We start from the raw sequence: 24,187 nt of genomic DNA on the forward strand, positions 1-24,187 counted from the left end.
GGTAGATGTTTAGTCTCCTTTATGGCTCTAATCTGATAGTGGTAGTGGGGTGGGTAGATGTTTAGTCTCCTTTATGGCTCTAATCTGATAGTGGTAGTGGGGTGGGTAGATGTTTAGTCTCCTTTATGGCTCTAATCTGATAGTGGTAGTGGGGTGGTAATGTTTAGTCTCCTTTATGGCTCTAATCTGATAGTGGTAGATGTCTAGTCTCCTTTATGGCTCTAATCTGATAGTGGTAGATGTCTAGTCTCCTTTATGGCTCTAATCTGATAGGGGTAGATGTTTAGTCTCCTTTATGGCTCTAATCTGATAGTGGTAGTGGGGTGGGTAGATGTTTAGTCTCCTTTATGGCTCTAATCTGATAGTGGTAGTGGGGTGGGTAGATGTTTAGTCTCCTTTATGGCTCTAATCTGATAGTGGTAGTGGGGTGGGTAGATGTTTAGTCTAGATGTCTAGTCTCCTTTATGGCTCTAATCTGATAGGGGTAGATGTCTAGTCTCCTTTATGGCTCTAATCTGATAGTGGTAGTGGGGTGGGTAGATGTTTAGTCTCCTTTATGGCTCTAATCTGATAGTGGTAGTGGGGTGGGTAGATGTTTAGTCTCCCTTATGGATAGTCTCCCTCTAATCTGATAGGGGTAGATGTCTAGTCTCCTTTATGGCTCTAATCTGATAGTGGTAGATGTCTAGTCTCCTTCATGGCTCTAATCTGATAGTGGTAGTGGGGTGGTAGATGTTTAGTCTCCTTTATGGCTCTAATCTGATAGTGGTAGTGGGGTGGGTAGATGTTTAGTCTCCTTTATGGCTCTAATCTGATAGTGGTAGTGGGGTGGGTAGATGTTTAGTCTCCTTTATGGCTCTAATCTGATAGTGGTAGTGGGGTGGTAGATGTTTAGTCTCCTTTATGGCTCTAATCTGATAGTGGTAGTGGGGTGGTAGATGTTTAGTCTCCTTTATGGCTCTAATCTGATAGTGGTAGATGTCTAGTCTCCTTTATGGCTCTAATCTGATAGTGGTAGATGTCTAGTCTCCTTTATGGCTCTAATCTGATAGGGGTAGATGTTTAGTCTCCTTTATGGCTCTAATCTGATAGTGGTAGTGGGGTGGGTAGATGTCTAGTCTCCTTAGTACATCTCGTAGTCCTCCTGACCCAGTTCTCTCTCTCTCTCCTCAGGCCCGTCCAAAGTACCTCCGCTGCATCGCCATCGCCTGTTACTTCCTGGCTGCCAAAACCAGCGAAGAGGACGAGGTGATTACATCCTACACCATCAGTCTCCTTAGTGAATACATAACCATTACATCCTACACCATCAGTCTCCTTAATGAATACATAACCATTACATCCTACACCATCATTCTCCTTAGTGAATACATAACCATTACATCCTACACCATCATTCTCCTTAGTGAATACATAACCATTACATCCTATACCATCAGTCTCCTTAGTGAATACATAACCATTACATCCTACACCATCAGTCTCCTTAGTGAATACATAACCATTACATCCTACACCATCAGTCTCCTTAGTGAATACATAACCATTACATCCTACACCATCAGTCTCCTTAGTGAAAACATAACCATTACATCCTATACCATCAGTCTCCTTAGTGAAAACATAACCATTATTACATGGGTACACCATCAGTCTCCTTATGAATACTAACCATTACATCCTACACCATCAGTCTCCTTAATGAAAACATAACCATTACATCCTACACCATCAGTCTCCTTAGTGAAAACATAACCATTACATCCTACACCATCAGTCTCCTTAGTGAAAACATAACCATTACATCCTACACCATCAGTCTCCTTAGTGAATACATAACCATTACATCCTACACCATCAGTCTCCTTAGTGAAAACATAACCATTACATCCTACACCATCAGTCTCCTTAGTGAATACATAACCATTACATCCTACACCATCAGGCTCCTTAGTGAAAACATAACCATTACATCCTACACCATCAGTCTCCTTAGTGAAAACATAACCATTACATCCTACACCATCAGGCTCCTTAGTGAATACATAACCATTACATACGACACCATCAGGCTCTGTGATTAGTACCGTTAGGAGTTCAGACAATTAAGTTGAAATAAGATGATTAGAGTTCTTGGTGCCAAATTGGTTGGTGAAATGGTTGGTGGGCAGAGAGGAAATGGTTGGTGGGCAGAGAGGAAATGGTTGGTGGGCAGAGAGGAAATGGTTGGTGGGCAGAGAGGAAATGGTTGGTGGGCAGAGAGGAAATGGTTGGTGGGCAGAGAGGAAATGGTTGGTGGGCAGAGAGGAAATGGTTGGTGGGCAGAGAGGAAATGGTTGGTGGGCTGCCTTTGGTGCGTGTTTGCTATTGTTGTTTTGAACCCAACTAACCCAAAGTCGTGTGTGTGTGTGTGTGTGTGGTGTGTGTGTGTGTAAATGTGTGTGTGTGTGTGTGTGTGTGTGTGTGTGTGTGTGTGTGTGTGTGTGTGTGTGTGTGTGTGTGTGTGTGTGTGTGTGTGTGTGTGTGTGTGTGTAGCGTGTGCCTAATTGTTGGTGACTTGGCCAGCAGCAGCAGATGTGGCTGCTCCCCATCAGAGATACTGAGAATGGAGAGGATCATTCTGGATAAACTCAACTGGGACCTGCACGCTGCCACACCGCTGGAGTTTCTACACATTGTGAGTATTGGGGTTCCGTCACCACGTTCATAGTCCTGTCCTAGACAGAACCCGAGACAGAACCACCGCTAGAGGCTATAAATAGTGTCCTAGACAGAACCACCGCTAGAGGCTATAAATAGTGTCCTAGACAGAACCACCACTAGAGGCTATAAATAGTGTCCTAGACAGAACCACCGCTAGAGGCTATAAATAGTGTCCTAGCCAGAACCACCCTAGAGGTTTGAAGTAGTGTCCTAGACAGAACCACCCTAGAGGTTTGAAGTAGTGTCCTAGACAGAACCACCGCTAGAGGTTATAAATAGTGTCCTAGACAGAACCACCACTAGAGGCTTGAAATAGTGTCCTAGCCAGAACCCGAGACAGAACCACCGCTAGAGGCTATAAGTAGTGTCCTAGACAGAACCACCACTAGAGGCTTGAAGTAGTGTCCTAGCCAGAACCCGAGACAGAACCACCGCTAGAGGCTATAAATAGTGTCCTAGACAGAACCACCACTAGAGGGTATAAATAGTGTCCTAGACAGAACCACCACTAGAGGCTTGAAGTAGTGTCCTAGACAGAACCACCACTAGAGGCTTGAAGTAGTGTCCGAGACAGAACCACCACTAGAGGCTTGAAGTAGTGTCCGAGACAGAACCACCACTAGAGGCTTGAAGTAGTGTCCGAGACAGAACCACCACTAGAGGCTTGAAGTAGTGTCCGAGACAGAACCACCACTAGAGGTTTGAAGTAGTGTCCTAGACAGAACCACCACTAGAGGCTTGAAGTAGTGTCCTAGACAGAACCACCGCTAGAGGCTTGAAGTAGTGTCCTAGACAGAACCACCCTAGAGGCTATAAATAGTGTCCTAGACAGAACCACCACTAGAGGCTATAAATAGTGTCCAAGACAGAACCACCACTAGAGGCTTGAAGTAGTGTCCTAGACAGAACCACCGCTAGAGGCTTGAAGTAGTGTCCTAGACAGAACCACCCTAGAGGCTATAAATAGTGTCCTAGACAGAACCACCACTAGAGGCTATAAATAGTGTCCTAGACAGAACCACCACTAGAGGCTATAAATAGTGTCCTAGACAGAACCACCGCTAGAGGCTATAAATAGTGTCCTAGACAGAACCACCACTAGAGGCTATAAATAGTGTCCTAGACAGAACCACCACTAGAGGCTATAAATAGTGTCCTAGACAGAACCACCCTAGAGGCTATAAATAGTGTCCTAGACAGAACCACCGCTAGAGGCTATAAATAGTGTCCTAGCCAGAACCACCCTAGAGGCTTGAAGTAGTGTCCTAGACAGAACCACCCTAGAGGTTTGAAGTAGTGTCCTAGACAGAACCACCACTAGAGGCTATAAATAGTGTCCGAGACAGAACCACCCTAGAGGTTTGAAGTAGTGTCCTAGACAGAACCACCACTAGAGGCTATAAATAGTGTCCTAGACAGAACCACCACTAGAGGTTTGAAGTAGTGTCCTAGACAGAACCACCGCTAGAGGCTATAAATAGTGTCCTAGACAGAACCACCACTAGAGGCTTGAAGTAGTGTCCTAGACAGAACCACCACTAGAGGCTTGAAGTAGTGTCCTAGACAGAACCACCACTAGAGGCTATAAATAGTGTCCTAGACAGAACCACCACTAGAGGCTTGAAGTAGTGTCCTAGACAGAACCACCACTAGAGGCTATAAATAGTGTCCTAGACAGAACCACCACTAGAGGTTTGAAGTAGTGTCCTAGACAGAACCACCCTAGAGGTTTGAAGTAGTGTCCGAGACAGAACCACCACTAGAGGTTTGAAGTAGTGTCCAAGACAGAACCACCACTAGAGGCTTGAAGTAGTGTCCTAGACAGAACCACCACTAGAGGCTATAAATAGTGTCCTAGACAGAACCACCACTAGAGGCTATAAATAGTGTCCTAGACAGAACCACCACTAGAGGTTTGAAGTAGTGTCCTAGACAGAACCACCACTAGAGGCTTGAAGTAGTGTCCTAGACAGAACCACCACTAGAGGCTTGAAGTAGTGTCCTAGACAGAACCACCACTAGAGGCTATAAATAGTGTCCTAGACAGAACCACCACTAGAGGTTTGAAGTAGTGTCCAAGACAGAACCACCACTAGAGGCTATAAATAGTGTCCTAGACAGAACCACCACTAGAGGTTTGAAGTAGTGTCCAAGACAGAACCACCACTAGAGGCTATAAATAGTGTCCTAGACAGAACCACCACTAGAGGTTTGAAGTAGTGTCCTAGACAGAACCACCACTAGAGGCTTGAAGTAGTGTCCTAGACAGAACCACCACTAGAGGCTATAAATAGTGTCCTAGACAGAACCACCACTAGAGGTTTGAAGTAGTGTCCAAGACAGAACCACCACTAGAGGCTATAAATAGTGTCCTAGACAGAACCACCACTAGAGGTTTGAAGTAGTGTCCAAGACAGAACCACCACTAGAGGCTTGAAGTAGTGTCCTAGACAGAACCACCACTAGAGGCTATAAATAGTGTCCTAGACAGAACCACCACTAGAGGCTATAAATAGTGTCCTAGACAGAACCACCACTAGAGGTTTGAAGTAGTGTCCTAGACAGAACCACCACTAGAGGCTTGAAGTAGTGTCCTAGACAGAACCACCACTAGAGGCTTGAAGTAGTGTCCTAGACAGAACCACCACTAGAGGCTATAAATAGTGTCCTAGACAGAACCACCACTAGAGGTTTGAAGTAGTGTCCAAGACAGAACCACCACTAGAGGCTATAAATAGTGTCCTAGACAGAACCACCACTAGAGGTTTGAAGTAGTGTCCAAGACAGAACCACCACTAGAGGCTATAAATAGTGTCCTAGACAGAACCACCACTAGAGGTTTGAAGTAGTGTCCTAGACAGAACCACCACTAGAGGCTTGAAGTAGTGTCCTAGACAGAACCACCACTAGAGGCTATAAATAGTGTCCTAGACAGAACCACCACTAGAGGTTTGAAGTAGTGTCCAAGACAGAACCACCACTAGAGGCTATAAATAGTGTCCTAGACAGAACCACCACTAGAGGTTTGAAGTAGTGTCCAAGACAGAACCACCACTAGAGGCTATAAATAGTGTCCTAGACAGAACCACCACTAGAGGCTTGAAGTAGTGTCCTAGACAGAACCACCACTAGAGGCTTGAAGTAGTGTCCTAGACAGAACCACCACTAGAGGCTATAAATAGTGTCCAAGACAGAACCACCGCTAGAGGCTTGAAGTAGTGTCCTAGACAGAACCACCACTAGAGGCTTGAAGTAGTGTCCTAGACAGAACCACCACTAGAGGCTATAAATAGTGTCCTAGACAGAACCACCGCTAGAGGTTTGAAGTAGTGTCCTAGCCAGAACCACCACTAGAGGCTATAAATAGTGTCCAAGACAGAACCACCACTAGAGGCTATAAATAGTGTCCTAGACAGAACCACCACTAGAGGCTATAAATAGTGTCCTAGACAGAACCACCACTAGAGGTTTGACAGGCCATTAGGACCTGATGGGTGGACAATAGAGCCCTGAGTACCAGGCCATTAGGACCTGATGGAGGAACAATAGAGCCATTAGGACCTGATGGGGGGACAAGAGAGCCCTGAGTACCAGGCAGTTAGGACCTGATGGAGGGACAATAGAGCCCTGAGTACCAGGTCATTAGGACCTGATGGAGGGACAATAGAGCCCTGAGTACCAGGTCATTAGGACCTGATGGAGGGACAATAGAGCCCTGAGTACCAGGCCATTAGGACCTGATGGAGGGACAATAGAGCCCTGAGTACCAGGTCATTAGGACCTGATGGAGGGACAATAGAGCCCTGAGTACCAGGCAGTTAGGACCTGATGGAGGGACAATAGAGCCCTGAGTACCAGGCCATTAGGACCTGATGGAGGGACAATAGAGCCCTGAGTACCAGGTCATTAGGACCTGATGGAGGGACAATAGAGCCCTGAGTACCAGGCCATGAGTGACCTGATGGAGGGACAATAGAGCCCTGAGTACCAGGTCATTAGGACCTGATGGAGGGACAATAGAGCCCTGAGTACCAGGCCATTAGGACCTGATGGAGGGACAATAGAGCCCTGAGTACCAGGTCATTAGGACCTGATGGAGGGACAATAGAGCCCTGAGTACCAGGCAGTTAGGACCTGATGGAGGGACAATAGAGCCCTGAGTACCAGGCCATGAGTGACCTGATGGAGGGACAATAGAGCCCTGAGTACCAGGCCATTAGGACCTGATGGAGGGACAATAGAGCCCTGACTACCAGGCCATTAGGACCTGATGGGTGGACAATAGAGCCCTGAGTACCAGGCCATTAGGACCTGATGGAGGGACAATAGAGCCCTGAGTACCAGGCCATTAGGACCTGATGGAGGGACAATAGAGCCCTGAGTACCAGGCCATTAGGACCTGATGGAGGGACAATAGAGCCCTGAGTACCAGGCCATTAGGACCTGATGGAGGGACAATAGAGCCCTGAGTACCAGGCCATTAGGACCTGATGGAGGGACAATAGAGCCCTGAGTACCAGGCAGTTAGGACCTGATGGAGGGACAATAGAGCCCTGAGTACCAGGCCATGAGTGACCTGATGGAGGGACAATAGAGCCCTGAGTACCAGGCCATTAGGACCTGATGGAGGGACAATAGAGCCCTGACTACCAGGCCATTAGGACCTGATGGGTGGACAATAGAGCCCTGAGTACCAGGCCATTAGGACCTGATGGAGGGACAATAGAGCCCTGAGTACCAGGCCATTAGGACCTGATGGAGGGACAATAGAGCCCTGAGTACCAGGCCATTAGGACCTGATGGAGGGACAATAGAGCCCTGAGTACCAGGCCATTAGGACCTGATGGAGGGACAATAGAGCCCTGAGTACCAGGCCATTAGGACCTGATGGAGGGACAATAGAGCCCTGAGTACCAGGCCATTAGGACCTGATGGAGGGACAATAGAGCCCTGAGTACCAGGCCATTAGGACCTGATGGAGGGACAATAGAGCCCTGAGTACCAGGCCATTAGGACCTGATGGAGGGACAATAGAGCCCTGAGTACCAGGCCATTAGGACCTGATGGTTGTTTAAGAAGCTGGGCACTACTAACACATGTCCAGAGTGATTAAAAGGAGGTTACCATGACTCAACGGTCACGTGGAATTTGTCTGCGGTCATGACTCATGACTGCCGGTGTGGCGGTAATACAGCCGCCGCAACTGCCTTACGTACAACAGTTTAGTGAAAAAGATTTGACCGCTAACTAACTGGCTGTTGTTCCCCTTCAGTTCCATGCCATGGTGCTGTCCTGCAAGCCACGGTTCATGGTGGGTCTGGTGGGGTGTAACCCGGCGCAGCACCTGTCAGTGTTGACCCAGCAGCTGCACTACTGCCTGGCCGACAGCGCCCTGCTACAGCCCCTCTCCCGGGGATCCATGCTGGCGCTGGCCCTCATCACCCTGGAGCTGGAGAATATCTGCCCTGACTGGCTGGCTCTCACGATCAACCTGCTCAGGAAAACACAGGTACTGAATTCTCACTATCCTCCTGCTCAGGAAAACACAGGTACTGAATTCTCACGATCCTCCTGCTCAGGAAAACACAGGTACTGAATTCTCACGATCCTCCTGCTCAGGAAAACACAGGTACTGAATTCTCACTATCCTCCTGCTCAGGAAAACACAGGTACTGAATTCTCACTATCCTCCTGCTCAGGAAAACACAGGTACTGAATTCTCACTATCCTCCTGCTCAGGAAAACACAGGTACTGAATTCTCACTATCCTCCTGCTCAGGAAAACACAGGTACTGAATTCTCACTATCCTCCTGCTCAGGAAAACACAGGTACTGAATTCTCACTATCCTCCTGCTCAGGAAAACACAGGTACTGAATTCTCACTATCCTCCTGCTCAGGAAAACACAGGTACTGAATTCTCACTATCCTCCTGCTCAGGAAAACACAGGTACTGAATTCTCACTATCCTCCTGCTCAGGAGAACACAGGTACTGAATTCTCACTATCCTCCTGCTCAGGAAAACACAGGTACTGAATTCTCACTATCCTCCTGCTCAGGAAAACACAGGTACTGAATTCTCACTATCCTCCTGCTCAGGAAAACACAGGTACTGAATTCTCACTATCCTCCTGCTCAGGAAAACACAGGTACTGAATTCTCACTATCCTCCTGCTCAGGAGAACACAGGTACTGAATTCTCACTATCCTCCTGCTCAGGAAAACACAGGTACTGAATTCTCACTATCCTCCTGCTCAGGAAAACACAGGTACTGAATTCTCACTATCCTCCTGCTCAGGAAAACACAGGTACTGAATTCTCACTATCCTCCTGCTCAGGAAAACACAGGTACTGAATTCTCACTATCCTCCTGCTCAGGAAAACACAGGTACTGAATTCTCACTATCCTCCTGCTCAGGAAAACACAGGTACTGAATTCTCACTATCCTCCTGCTCAGGAAAACACAGGTACTGAATTCTCACTATCCTCCTGCTCAGGAGAACACAGGTACTGAATTCTCACTATCCTCCTGCTCAGGAAAACACAGGTACTGAATTCTCACTATCCTCCTGCTCAGGAAAACACAGGTACTGAATTCTCACTATCCTCCTGCTCAGGAAAACACAGGTACTGAATTCTCACTATCCTCCTGCTCAGGAAAACACAGGTACTGAATTCTCACTATCCTCCTGCTCAGGAGAACACAGGTACTGAATTCTCACTATCCTCCTGCTCAGGAAAACACAGGTACTGAATTCTCACTATCCTCCTGCTCAGGAAAACACAGGTACTGAATTCTCACTATCCTCCTGCTCAGGAAAACACAGGTACTGAATTCTCACTATCCTCCTGCTCAGGAAAACACAGGTACTGAATTCTCACTATCCTCCTGCTCAGGAGAAAACACAAGTAGGCCTGCAGTACAGTATGTTGGCATGTTGAGGGCTTTCTACCTAAATCATACACACGTACCAGTGTTTACGTGGAGTCCAATCTGACCCCACCATTCCTATCTAGGCGATTCCACACCAGGGGAGTGGAAAATAGTTATCTCAGAATGTTCTAGAAATTCTCACATAGGAGGAACTTCATTGGGAGGAAGGATGTTTATCAAAAGAAGACCATCGCTCTCTCCCAGAAGTGTGGATGGTGCGTAAAAACCCATTCGTTCAGATAAAAGGTTTTGATGTAAACTTAAAGCTTCCTTTTTAATGTTTCACTTGTTTTCATTTCGCTGCATTCAGACGTTTTGGCTTTACAGCCTTCTTCAGTGTCTAGGTACAAAGCTTTTTTTTCCATTCGAAACAACATTTGTAGAGAACACAGGTGAGCAACCCAATCAGGGATTCTACTCATCTGCCAGTTAGGGATGTCGTTTCTCTGGTCTTCCTGTAGACAAGTTGTTTTAAATGCTTTTTACATTTGTATCACAAACCATTTTTATTTATTATCATGGTGAAAGTGGAAACTTAGGCCCCTTTTAGATTTGTACATGCCCTCCTGTAAGTTTGGGACGCCGTTTGGGTCTTTGCGTGTGTGGAAAAAAAAGCGACACCTTTCAAATAACACTATTTGACATGTTAAATAAAGCTTTTCATTTGACACATTAAATGACAACAGTTCTATTCTAGAATGTTGTGTTGTGCTGAATTTGCCCGTGCAAGCCAAGCGCCACCACTACTATCAGTATCACTGTCAAAGCTGTACAAAACCAAGTCTGCAAACAAGCAAACACCGGCCACGAACTGTGTGTTTACAATACCGCCTTGGTAATAAGGCATTATTTGTTTGACCTCTACCTCTGGGGTAGTTAGCTTTAGCTTGGTACCTAGCTAGCACCAATACAACCAGCCTGAAAACAATGACCAGTAGAAACTGCAGTCATTTTCATTATTCTTAGCAATGATTTAGGAATCCTTGTAACTTTTAGCTAAGTAGCCACTTGTTGTTCACCTATTGAAATTTAACTTCAGTTCATGAAAATAAATAGCTAGCCAGCTACTTTATAACCCTGTTGTGTTGTGAAGCTAGCCACAATAAGGATTGGGCACAATAGTGGAATTTGCTGTTTGCCTTCAAAATAAAAGTACCCCTTTTTTTTATTTTTCCTTTATTTAACTAGGCAAGTCAGTTAAGAACAAATTCTTATTTTCAATGACGGCCTAGGAACAGTGGGTTAACTGCCTGTTCAGGGGCAGAACGACAGATTTGTACCTTGTCAGCTCAGGGGTTTGAACTTGCAACCTTCCGGTTACTAGTCCAACGCTCTAACCACTAGACTACCCTGCCGATATAGAAGGTTATAATTTGTGGAATCGTGACATATTTACACTAGATAGTGTTAAACAAGGTTGGAATGTGAAGCAATGAAATGGGGTATGAGTCTAGTCGGTGACACCCACAGAACACAACTGTGAAGAGTTTAAGCAAATATTAGCGTTGTAGCTCTTATCGCGGGACTGCGACTGTGTGAAATCACCTCCCCAGTCAGCCTATTGTGTGTTTTGACATTCATATTGCACTGTACAGCTTTACCTAAGGATTGAGGATCAATGAAATGGGATATCAGTCTACTCAATACCAAATATGTTTTTTCCCGATGTCGTCCTCAGAGTTATCAGACTCCAAAACATCCACACAGTATTGTTTTTCCTCAGGAATAGTGTTCGGTACACGTAGGTTGACAATAAATGTGGCTCAATTCACAGTTGTTTCAGAGTCCCGTAATAAGAGCTACGATGCCAATGTTTCTCTGGGTGTCACTGAGTAGACTGAGACCACATGTCATTGATCCACAATCCATAGGTAAAGGCTGTACAGTGAAATAAGTAAATTCCCAATTCAATTCTAAAGTATAATACATACAGTGTGATTTCAACAGATTTGTGTCAAATTAACAGTCTTTTCTTTTAGCATGATCTATTAAATGATTGCATCACTGTCAATGACATACTTTTATTTTGAAGGCCACTATTGTGGCTAATCCTTATTGTGGCTAGCCTCACATAGATGGGTCCGACCACCATTACTCAACGAAGAACTGTCTTATAAATTAGGTTTATTTTAGATGATGACACCTAGCTATATACCTTATGATCTGTGAACCGTACATGATACAGACAACATCTTGAACTCATTATCCTCCTTACAGCGAGCTCTAACATAATGGGGTATGTCTAGATTCTGAAATACAATGTTTTACATTCATTTAACCAACATTAAACATATGAATATAAATATCTCAACTACCCCCATTTTTAAACACCATATTGTTTTAAGCAATTTACTCTACAATTAAATACAATTTCCAGAAATGTCTGATACATTTAATGTGCCCCACCAACACAGATTCAAAAGGAACTCCCTCTGCTGGTGATTTGCTGAATGTGCAATCCTAAAGGAGGTCTGTGATTGGTTAATGACATATAATGTAAAAAATTTTTAATGTTATATCGTCAAAAAGTACCAGAGAGCCCACTCTGTGGAAATGTGACGTTTTGTTGAAACTGTCAAAAAATATATATATATATATTTTTAAAAATGCTAAATTAAAAAAAAGCTCAATTTAAAAAAGTGTTATTTTGAGATATAGATATGTTTAATGTTGAATAATAAGTTAGAGCTATAAGGAGTATTATGACTCCACGATGTATCACAGATCATAAGGTCTTACAGAATTAGCATACGCACACCGAGTGTACAAAACATTAGGAACACCTGCTCTTTCTGCGACAGACCGACCGACCAGGTGAAAGCGATGATCCCTTATTGATGTCACTTGTTAAATCCACTTCAATCAGATGTAGATGAAGGGGAGGAGACCTGGTTAAAGAAGGATTTTAAAGCCTTGAGACAATTTGAGACATGGATTGTGTATGTGAGCCATTCAGAGGGTGAATAGACAAGACAAAATATTTAAGTGCCTTTAAACCGGTTATGGTAGTAGGTGCCAGGCGCACCGGTTTGTGTGTGTCAAGAACTGCAACGCTTCTGAGTTTTTCACAGTCAACAGTTTCCCGTGTGTATCAAGAATGGTCCACCACCCAAAGGACATCCAGTCAACTTGACACAACTGTGGGAAGCATTGGAGTCAACATGGGCCAGCGTCCCTGTGGAACGCATTGGAGTCAACATGGACCAGCATCCCTGTGGAACGCTTTGTAGTCAACATGGGCCAGCGTCCCTGTGGAACGCTTTGTAGTCAACATGGGCCAGCGTCCCTGTGGAACGCATTGGAGTCAACATGGACCAGCATCCCTGTGGAACGCATTGTAGTCAACATGGACCAGCATCCCTGTGGAACGCATTGGAGTCAACATGGACCAGCATCCCTGTGGAACGCATTGTAGTCAACATGGACCAGCATCCCTGTGGAACGCTTTGTAGTCAACATGGGCCAGCATCCCTGTGGAACGCATTGTAGTCAACATGGACCAGCATCCCTGTGGAACGCTTTGTAGTCAACATGGACCAGCATCCCTGTGGAACGCTTTGTAGTCAACATGGGCCAGCATCCCTGTGGAACGCTTTGTAGTCAACATGGACCAGCATCCCTGTGGAACGCTTTGTAGTCAACATGGGCCAGCGTCCCTGTGGAACGCTTTGTAGTCAACATGGGCCAGCATCCCTGTGGAACGCTTTGTAGTCAACATGGGCCAGCATCCCTGTGGAACGCTTTGTAGTCAACATGGGCCAGCATCCCTGTGGAACGCTTTGTAGTCAACATGGACCAGCATCCCCGTGGAACGCATTGTAGTCAACATGAACCAGCATCCCCGTGGAACGCTTTGTAGTCGACATGGACCAGCATCCCTGTGGAACGCATTGTAGTCAACATGGGCCAGCATCCCTGTGGAACGCTTTGTAGTCGACATGGACCAGCATCCCTGTGGAACGCTTCCAGGTACCTTGTAGAGTCCATGCCCCGATGAATTGATGCTGTTCTGAGGGCAAAAGGGAGGTGCAACTCAATATTAGTAAGGTGTACTTAATGTTTTGTGCACTCTTGTGGGTCTCAAAAGGCTTAAAATGTGCCACTTTCATCATGATTTTCTCAAAAAATGGTTTGTGATACAAATGTAAAAAAAAAAACATGTCTCAGACATCCTTCCTCCCAATGACGTTCCTGTGTGAGAATTGCCAGAACATTCTGAGATGACAAAAATATTTTCTGCTGTTTGTGGAATAACCCATCTATCTCTCTTTCTCTCATGACCCTGTTCACTAAAACCCCAGAACAAATACTGGGGATAACATGGATGTTGTAGTCCCTCCCACATATTGAATCACACTTATTCAAAAAAATATATATATATATATATATATATCAGTGGTATTATCAGGATGCCTCTCGGGATCCGTTGCATAAATATAGTCCGCCTGTATTTTGACTCTAACCACGTTTCCATCCACAGTTATGTAAAGTCATTACTGTAAACCAATAAAATAATGAAATAAAACCCAACAGAAGTCACAACAGTTGTGATGGAAACGAGGCGTTTCGGTACAATTCTATAAATGCCGACGGATCGTTTGTTCGTTTGACACGGTGGGATCTTTTTTGTGTCGGTAAAATGTAATATGCTGTGGAAACGCCTTTTTATATGCAAATATTGATATAATAACCAGAGTAAAACTGAGTCACGCAATGATATGGTGTGTGTGTGTGTGGTCCTCCCACTAGGACTCGGGGAAACCATGCCGTTTATTAGGCTACAGATTTAAACAAGTTATAAACTTCACAGGGTGGTGAAAGTGCACTTTGATGAGTTTAATGCCCCCTTTACAATATAAATATTAATTCTGGTGACATGATAATCGATGGGAAATGTGCATATTTTAATGTGGATTTCAGAATATTCGCCTGAATCTGTCGTCAATTGGATGGAAACCTAGCTATTAACATAATTATAATCACGTCTTTCATTTATCTCCCACCCCTAGATTGACAGTTCTCAGCTGATCCGATGTCGAGAGCTGGTGTCACGTCACCTGTCCACACAGGAAGCTTCCCTGCCTCCCAACACTGTGTACATCTACCAGTCCCTGCACCACAGTCTGGACCCGGACCCTTGCACCCGAGGAAGAGAGTCCGACACCAGGCTCCCAGACAGAGACCCACCGGCGCCATCCACGGCCCCTAGGGACAGGAGCCTCTCCTGGGTCTCCTCTACCACCCTGCTCCAGGTCCATGGACCACCCAAACCCAGCCACCACTCCCACCAAGTCTCCCTGCGCTGCAAGCACTCAGCCAAGCGCAAGGTGAGAGCTTGGCTGCTTCAACAACCGGAGTAATGTATTTTTTAAACATCTACCTAGATACAGTGCATTTGGAAAGTATTCCGACCCCTTGATTATTTCCCCATTTTGTTACGTTACAGCCTGAGTCTAAAATGTATTAAATATTTTTTTTCCCCCTCATCAATCGACACACAATATCCTGTAATGACAAAGCATATGTATTAAAAATGAAATCACATTTACGTGAGTATTCAGACCCTTTAATCAGTACTTTTAGTTACCTTACAGACTTATTCTGAAATAGTTTTTTTCCCTCAATCTCCACACAATACCCCCTAATGACATCACAATACCCACTAATGACATCGCAATACCCCCTAATGACATCACAATACCCCCTAATGACATCACAATACCCCCTAATGACATCACAATACCCACTAATGACATCGCAATACCCACTCATGACATCACAATACCCCCTAATGACATCGCAATACCCACTAATGACATCGCAATACCCACTAATGACATCGCAATACCCACTAATGACATCGCAATACCCCCTAATGACATCGCAATACCCCCTCATGACATCGCAATACCCCCTCATGACATCGCAATACCCCCTCATGACATCGCAATACCCCCTAATGACATCGCAATACCCACTAATGACATCGCAATACCCACTAATGACATCGCAATACCCCCTAATGACATCGCAATACCCCCTAATGACATCGCAATACCCCCTAATGACATCGCAATACCCCCTAATGCCATCGCAATACCCCCTAATGACATCACAATACCCCCTCATGACATCACAATACCCCCTAATGACATCGCAATACCCCCTAATGACATCACAATACCCCCTAATGACTGTAGCTCCCTTCAGTAACCACGAGCACAATCGTTCTTTGATTTTAACTGGCGGCTTTATTCTGTAGTTTTAGTCAGAATTATCACCTTCTGTGAGAACTATAAAGTAAATGGAAAAATACAGTTCAGCACACTCTTACAACCTTATCTTACGAGTGACTTATTAGCTTGGTATAACTCTGAAGTGCTTACATACATAACAGTTTAACCGGCGTTATAACGGGTTCAGATTAAAGGAACAAATACCTCATTGGCTGCTTATTACTGCTATTACTGCTAAATGGCATATATTATTATTATTATATTTATTACAGAAGGGAGGAAATCAAACTTCACACTTATTATTCCTGGCATGAATTCACACTTCATCCTAACATACACTCTTCAACCTTTATGAACTACACCCGATGACATGAAAACTTAGCTGACGCAGCGCAGGATTGCCTTCCCTCCAAAAGTGTGTTGCGACAATAAGGATCCCCGTTACAACAGTATTAGCTACGTAGTTCCGCTTGTATTATCATTTCCCCCGCACAGCGGACACGTAAACAATTCAAACAAAAGACAACGACATAACCTGTAAGTCTAACTGTCAGTTACAATGACATCACAATACCCCCTAATGACATCGCAATACCCACTAATGACCCACTAATGACATCACAATACCCACTAATGACATCACAATACCCACTAATGACATCACAAAAATATTAAATTTCCTTAAGTATTCAGACCCTTTACTCAGTACTTTGTTGAAGCGCCTTTGGCAGCGATTACAGCATCATGTCTTCTTGGGTTTGAAGCTACAAGCTTGGCACACCTGTATTTGGGGAGTTTCTTCCATTCTTCTTTGCAGATCCTCTCAAGCTCTGTCAGGTTGGATGGGGATTCGTTGCTGCACAGCTATTTTCAGGTCTCTCCAGAGATGTTCGATCAGGTTCAAATCCGGGTTCTGGCTGGGCCACTCAAGTTCATTCGGAGACTTGTCCCCAAGCCACTTCTGCCTTGTCTTGGCTGTGTGCTTAGGGCTGTTGTCCTGGAGGAAGGTGAACCTTTACCCCAGTCTGAGGTCCTGAGCGCTCTGAAGCCTGTTTTCATCAAGGATCTCTCTGTACTTTGCTCTGTTCATCTTTGCCTCGAACCTGACTAGCCTCCCTGTCCCTGCCGCTGAAAAACAACCCCACAGCATGATGCTGCCAACACCATGATTCACCGTAGGGATGGTGCCAGGTTTCTGCCAGATTTGACACTTGGCATTCAGGCCAAAGAGCTCAATCTTGGTTTCATCAGACCAGAGAATCTTGTTTCTCATTGTCTGAGAGTCCTTTAGGTGCCTTTTGGAAAACATCAAGCAGGCTTTCATGCTCCTTTTTTGGCTCCCCGAGTGGCGCAGCGGTCTAAGGCACAGCATCTCAGTGCTAGAGGTGTCACTACAGACCCTGGTTGGATTCCAGGCTGTATCACAACCGGCCATGATTGGGGGTCCCATAGGGCGGTGCACAATTGGCCCAGCGTTGTCTGGGTTAGGGTTTGGCCGGGGTAGGCTCTCATTATAAATAATAATTTGTTTTTAACTGACTTGTCTAGTTAAATAAAAAATACTGAGGAGTGGCATCCGTGTGGCCACTCCACCATAAAGCCCTGATTGGCGGAGTGCTGTAGAGATGGTTGTCCTTCTGGAAGGTTCTCCCATCTCCACAGAGGAACTCTGGAGCTCTGAGTGACCATCAGTTTCTTTGTCACTTCCCTGACCAAGGCCCATCTCCCCCGATTGCTCAGTTTGGACCGGGTGGCCAGCTCTAGGAAGAGTCTTGATGGTTCCAAACTCCTTCCATTGAAGAATGATGGAGGCCACTGTGTTCTTGGGGACCTTCAACACTTCTCCTCGATACAATCCTGTCTCGGAGCTCTACGGACAATTCCTTCGACCTCATGGCTTGGTTTTTGCTCTGACATGCACTGTCGACTGTGGGACAGATGTGTGCCTTTCCAAATCATGTCCAATCAATTGAATTTACCACAGATGGACTCCAATCAAGTTGTAGAAACATCTCAAGGATGATCAATGGAGCTCAATTTAGAGTCTCATAGCAAAGGGTCTGAATACTTATGCAAATAAGGCATTTCTGTTTTTATTTTAATACATTTCTAAAAACGTGTTTTATCTCTTTTATCATTATGGGGCATTGTGATGTCATTATGGGGCATTGTGATGTCATTATGGGGTATTGTGATGTCATTATGGGGTATTGTGTGTAGATTGACGAACATGTTTCATTTAACCCATTTTAGAATAAAGGCTGTAACGTAACAAAATGTGGAAAAGTTGAGGGGGTCTGAATACTTTCCGAATGCACTGTATACTATTGCTATTTGACTTGCCTTGATTTTGAAAGCATATTGTGTTTATGGTAATATGTTTTGGTAGTAGAGCTTTGAGATGACTATTAAAATTGTATTATGTGCTTATAAATAATATTATTATTAAGGTGGAGGAGATGGAGGTCGACGAATTCTACGAGGGGATCAAACGACTCTACAACGAAGAGAACGGGGGCGCTCCGGAAGGGACGGCGGTAACGGGGGAGGAGCCTCTAGAGGAGAGTCCTGTCCTATTGGTCAGGAGGGAGGGCCACACCTCCCCCTGCCCCCCTCTCCAACCCGTCAGTGTCTCATAGAGAAGAAGAGGATGAAACCAAGGCCTTCTCTTCTTCTCTACCTGAGCTGCAAGGAAAATAAGTCTCAGTATTCAATCTGTCACATGGCATTTATCCACCAACCCCAGGCCTCGATTGAGCCCCCAAAAAAGTCACCAAAAAAATATGCTATTTCATAACTATTTGTTGAGCACAAATATAAAATGATAAAAAAAATATAAATATAATATAATGATATAAATATTATCCTTAAAAAAAATAGGTCAAATTACTACTTCTCTCTGTGAGTCTCTGTGATGATATTTCTCTACGGTCATGTCATTTTATTTCTGTTCAATCAGTATATTTATTTTCTTTTACCTTCCTCTTTTCCTGAAATAAAAAATAATTTCCCAGCCATGTTGTCTTTAACCCCTCACAAAACATGTCACGATAAGAGTTTGACTGTAAAGCGTGTAGAACGCATGTTAACCTGAAGTACTGAATGGTTTTTTTTTTCACGTTTAAAAATCTAAATATCCCCTTCCACAACGTTCCTATGTTTGCCCCGTCACAGTGTGCTGTAGTAGTTTAACCAAAGAATGAACAAGCTACTGTCATTAATGACAATACAGAAGTGAATCAATTTACCCAATGAAGCAATATGTTTTAAGATAAACAACTTAGTTTAAAAGAGAGTTTATCCCAAGTGGCACCCTATACCCTACATAGTGCACTACTTTTTAGTAGAGGCCTATGGGGGAGAAATAGTGTGACATTTCAGATGCTATCAAGAAGAGGGTTTGAAGATGTAGCTACCATAATTCACCTTATCTTTGCTGTTCAGAAACAACTTGCTGGTTTTTTTTTTTGTTTATTGCCAAAAGGCTCTTGCTCTGGGGTGCTGGTAACTGCCGATGTACTGCTGAGAACTTGTGGCATCAATAAAACAAGTGAAATAATCCGTCTTTATCTTGTTACTGTGTATCAAAGTGGCTTTATTGTGTCATCCCGCACATTGCTGGACATACGATGTGCATTTACTTCATCGGCTACAGTTACCCGTCTTGAAAACCAGACCCGAGGCAACAGCCGGAGCATTTGAAAATGGAGGAAGGCAACGCTGATTCCAGCGCTACTTGGTTAATGTACTCAATTGGTAGAGCATGGAACACCAGGGTATCCTCAAATTTGAGAGAAGAGTACAGCAATGAAAGGATTTAGTCCGGAATGCTATGATTTTAAACGTTTTCCACGTTTCTACATTGCAACGTAGCTTTATTTTAGGTAGGTTAATTTATGTGACATCAGATTTCTTGCGGTGTGGTTATGCTGATGGTTTGTCTAAACAGCAGGTTAGAACACTTAATTTGGAAGGTTAAGAGGACGAAGGTGTAGCTAAAATGGGCTCCGAGTGGCGCAGCGGTCTCAGGCACTGCATCACAGTGCCAGAGGCGTCACTACAGACCCTGGTTCGATTCCAGGCTGTATCACAACCGACCGAGTCCCATTAGGGCAGCGCACAATTGGCCCTGCGTCGTCCAGATTAGAGTTTTACTGGGGTAGGCCGTTATTATTAATAAGAATGTGTTCTTAACTTACTTGCCTAGTTAAAGGTTAAATAAATAAACAAAGCTTAGTTGTCAACAGCTGTTATCCCCGGCGCGACAACTAGATGGAGCTGTAATGGGAGCCACAATGGTACAAACCATCAGCAATACAACATCTGCATGGTGCCTAATTCTCAGGGGTTTATTACGCCAATTTTTTTGCAAAACGTTTCTTAAACGGAAGCAAACGAAATGGGGAGGGACCTACCTGCATTTGGACAATTTAAAATCTAATTTTTCTCTGTTTGCTCCTTAAATTGTAAACTGTTTCTGCAATGAATTACCATTTAAGAACCAAACCATGGGTGTATTCATTACGGAAACTGTTTACCGTTTAAGAACCAAAGGAAGCAAACGAAACGAATTTCTCCAATAAATACTATTGTTTGCGTTTTCCATTTGGAGTAGGCTAAACCGTTTCTGTTGCAAAACGTTTACAGTTTAAGAACCAAACAGAAGCAAACCGAGCAAAACGACATTTTATATTGGACAAATGCAGGTAGGTCCCGCCCGGTTTCGTTTGCTTCCGTTTAAGAAACGTTTTGCAACAGAATCGGGTTAATGAATACGCCCCAGGTATGCAGGTGGAGTTGCAAATGTTCGGATGGGGCGGAGTTAATTGTTACTGTCGCAGAAAAAAACCCATCTGACACTCCATCGGGCTTGGAGCAAACAGACGGAATGGCCACCGATTTTACTCAGGACTCGGTGCTGTACTTTCTCCGGTGCAACGGTGGAAGAGTGAAGAACTCTGAATTGTTGGCGCACTTCAATGCGTTTTTAAAGGACCACAAGAACCAGACGCACAATCGGGAACTGTTTAAAAAGTTTATTAACTCCGTGGCTGTGGTGAAAACGGAGGAGGGAGTTAGATACGTTGTATTGAGGAAGACATTTCTGGGCTATGTTGTTGGAGGAGATATCGCCGCAGGATCCCATTCTCCAAACACCCCCATCGGACAACAACCTGCGCCACAGGCGAGAGAGAGAGACCGCTCGCCGAGAGATCCGGTAAACATAAACCAGGAGAGAGGTCAGAAGGAATTGATCGAGACGCACTTGCACGTCACAAATCAGAAGTTCCATGTTCCACTCACAGAAAAGATATTGGCCTCGGCTGGAATTGTAAAGAAAAACAATGTGAAAAGTACAGTCAACTTCGAAAAGTCTATCCAAAGCTCCTCGCCATGTGTGACAGACCATGCGCTACCTCCGGCATCCAGCAACAAAGAGACACCGTTCCGCCCATCTTACAATGCAGAAATATCAAAGGGCTCAGAAGATGGGAGTGGTCAGAACATTGAAGCAAAATGGGATAAAGAACCCGTGACTCTCCCTCTTTCAGTCCCAAAACTGAATCACAAAGGCATTTACATTGGTGGTTACACACTTGGCAAGCAGTCAATAGAACCCAAGAGGTCCTATCCGCCCCCTGAGTTCCTGTACACAGAGGTGAAACCTCCGGCACCTCAGCCTCACCTAGCACAGGTGCAACAGAATGCAGTACAGCCAAAGAGGAAGACTACTGAAGCTGACCACAGAGGAGCCTCTGCAGCTACAGGATGGCCACTGCTCACCACTCTAGAGCATGCCAGCTCCTTTCCTTGTTTATCTGATCCTTCTGCTGCTCCCCTGACCCCTGACCCCCAGGTGACAAGGAGCAATGGCAACCTGGATGGCAACCTTCACCTCCACCATAGCATCCCACAGCAGCCCAGACCAAAAGAAGATGGAGTCCCTGACCCAGTCCCTATCCCTGACATTCACAGACAGTATCCAGAGGAGAGTAGAGCTGCTGTTTCCCAGTCTTGGGTCAAACCCCAGCCTCCCCAATGCCACTTACCCCTGGATTACCCATACCACACCCCCGCTGCTGATAGTGCTAGGTCTTCTGGTTACTCAGAGCAGTACCACCACCAGGCCGACTCCGGCCTCTCCTCCCGTCACAGCCACAGCAGCCTCCTCCTTTGCCCATCACTGAACTCCAGGGATGAGTGGCCCCAGGGTTCCCGTAGAGATGAGTGGGCCAGCTATGAAGCACTCAACTACCAGGTTCTCTCGGGTGAGCAGCTCTCTCAGATGCACTGCGCCGAGAAGCAAGCCCCCTGGCCTCACTATCACTCTACCGGTTACCTTGATAACAACAAGGTGGACATAGCATCGTCATGGCACCATTCCACAGGTTATCTCCATGACGATGACGGGTCAGAGTCCAACGAGTCCACCTCTATTCCTGGTTCGGCCCCCGAGCCATTTCTCCGACCCGCCGTCCAGCGAATCAGCACACAGCTCCGCAGCCGCATGTGTCGTAGTCTCGGAGCCGGCCTGGACCAACAGTTTCCGGAGGACGGCGTCTCGGCACGGCACAACCGCCTCCACCTCCTCTCCTCCAACCTCAGCATCAGCCACTCCTTCTCCCACCCTACCTCACGTACACCCAGCTACAGAGACCTGAGGGGGGAGATGCGATCTGGGGCCTCCAGTAACAAGAGTTTAAACAGTGGCCATGACAGCTCCTACTTCCACCGGCACAACCTGGTCCCCCTGGAGCCTAAGGAGCATGACTGGCTGGTGAAGGGCGCTGCTGGACTCTGGGCCGACATTTACACCCTGTTCAGAGATGAACCCAGCCTCCTCACCAAGAGAGACTTCATCACTGGTTATACCATCCTGCACTGGATCGCTAAACATGGAGACCACCGGGTCCTCAACACACTCTGGTACGGCGTCAACAAAGCCGGGTTGAAACTGGACGTGGATGTGAAGACTACCTGTGGCTACACGCCTCTTCACCTGGCCGCCATCCACGGAAACGACAAGATGATCCGACTTCTGGTTCATAAGTTCAGTGCCAACGTGGCCCTCAGGGACACTAGTGGTAAGAAGGCCTGGCAGCACCTCAGTCGCACCGGCCCAATTTACCTTCTAGAGATGCTAGGGGCCCCTCAGTGCTTGACCTCCACCGAGGGTAGCTCCTCATCCCAGTCCACAGGAGAGAGACCCACAAGGCCAGTGACATCCTCGGGCTCAGCCGCGGTGAAGAGGTCCACGTCTATAGCTGTGTTCCTGAATAAGACTCTGATGAAGTTCCCAGGAAGGGAAGGTTCGCAGTCGTCCGACTCTTTAGTGTGACACTAGTGTGGCATCTAGGGTGTCTGTCCCACTATGACCTCTATTCTAATGGCACCAGCCACTTACTAACTAAGCTGTGTTGGGGCTTCACAACTAAGATTTGACACTTAAAATTGGATTTGCTTTCTTTATTTCAAATGTTAATCCATTCATGTATTTTATTTTTTTTAGACCGAATAATTGAATAAGGGGGTAGGGATTGTGTTATTGAGCTGTCTAAATTAATTTATTATGAATGGGTATGACAGACAGACCTTAACTTGTATCACTTGTGATAACAAAATCAATAGAATCAGTTCTGTGAGGTCGGAGTTATAAAGAGATTGTATTTTATTATCATATATGAGTATAATTGCTTTGCATTTGTGTTTATTTTTGGCGAGAACCTTTTTGTTTGTTTGCTACTGGGGAAATGGCTTCCAGTCAAATGTTTTGCTTTTTTTTAATGACCAGAGAAGAACCTTTTCAAAATGTCTTCTCTCCAACAACAGTTAGGTGCTTCAGCAGTTTCATGTTTCAGGTGGTTACTTGACGTTGGAATGTGGTTTTGTTTGTTCAAAGGCCTGTCAAAGTAGCAATGTATATTACATCATCTGACTAAAGGAAAAAGAATCCTCACGTGCACCAGGTTGAATATGATGCAAACTGTTCACTAGTTTAAATCCCCGAAGGTTGAGTGAGGTTTATAAAGCACGGCTGTTTTATTATATTGACTTGTTAATATTGACACCAAAAAGTTGAGTCACACAAACTGTTTTCTCTCCATGTGCTCTCATGTTTCCAGATGCAGCATGTCCTGAGGAACTAAAACAATCCTGATTTTAATTTAATGTTACTCTAAAGCCATTTCCTTAAAGACCCAGTCAAAATAGTTTTTTTCCCCCTGTGTTTTGTATAATATTGTACAACGGCTGATGAAACTAACTCTGTAAAAGTGTTTATTTTTATTATATTTTAGCAGTGTTATTTCCTG

General features: G+C 45.1%; 1 protein-coding gene and 1 long non-coding RNA gene across 7 annotated transcripts in view; both read left to right on the forward strand.

Annotated features, from left to right (window-relative positions):
• Window positions 1–19,436, forward strand: part of LOC118380506 (cyclin-I-like) — a 97,156-nt gene extending 77,720 nt beyond the window's left edge. The window contains 6 exon segments of the mRNA XM_052525019.1: window positions 1,174–1,248; window positions 2,536–2,544; window positions 2,546–2,677; window positions 7,976–8,212; window positions 14,649–14,966; window positions 18,326–19,436. Coding sequence (XP_052380979.1) covers window positions 1,174–1,248; window positions 2,536–2,544; window positions 2,546–2,677; window positions 7,976–8,212; window positions 14,649–14,966; window positions 18,326–18,514 — 960 coding nt within the window. The 3' untranslated portion in view covers window positions 18,515–19,436.
• Window positions 8,659–14,638, forward strand: LOC127931690 (uncharacterized). Of its 6 annotated transcripts, none has more exons than XR_008142392.1 (3): window positions 8,659–8,692; window positions 8,853–8,892; window positions 9,573–14,638. It is a non-coding gene; the product is annotated as an uncharacterized LOC127931690 (long non-coding RNA). The 6 variants fall into 6 exon arrangements; XR_008142394.1 differs by lacking the exon at window positions 8,853–8,892 and adding an exon at window positions 9,173–9,212; XR_008142393.1 differs by lacking the exon at window positions 8,853–8,892 and adding an exon at window positions 9,373–9,412.
• Window positions 19,437–24,187: the final 4,751 nt, after the last annotated feature.

Source organism: Oncorhynchus keta, chromosome 9 (assembly GCF_023373465.1).
Source record: "Oncorhynchus keta strain PuntledgeMale-10-30-2019 chromosome 9, Oket_V2, whole genome shotgun sequence".
NCBI classification, from domain to species: Eukaryota; Metazoa; Chordata; class Actinopteri; order Salmoniformes; family Salmonidae; genus Oncorhynchus; species Oncorhynchus keta.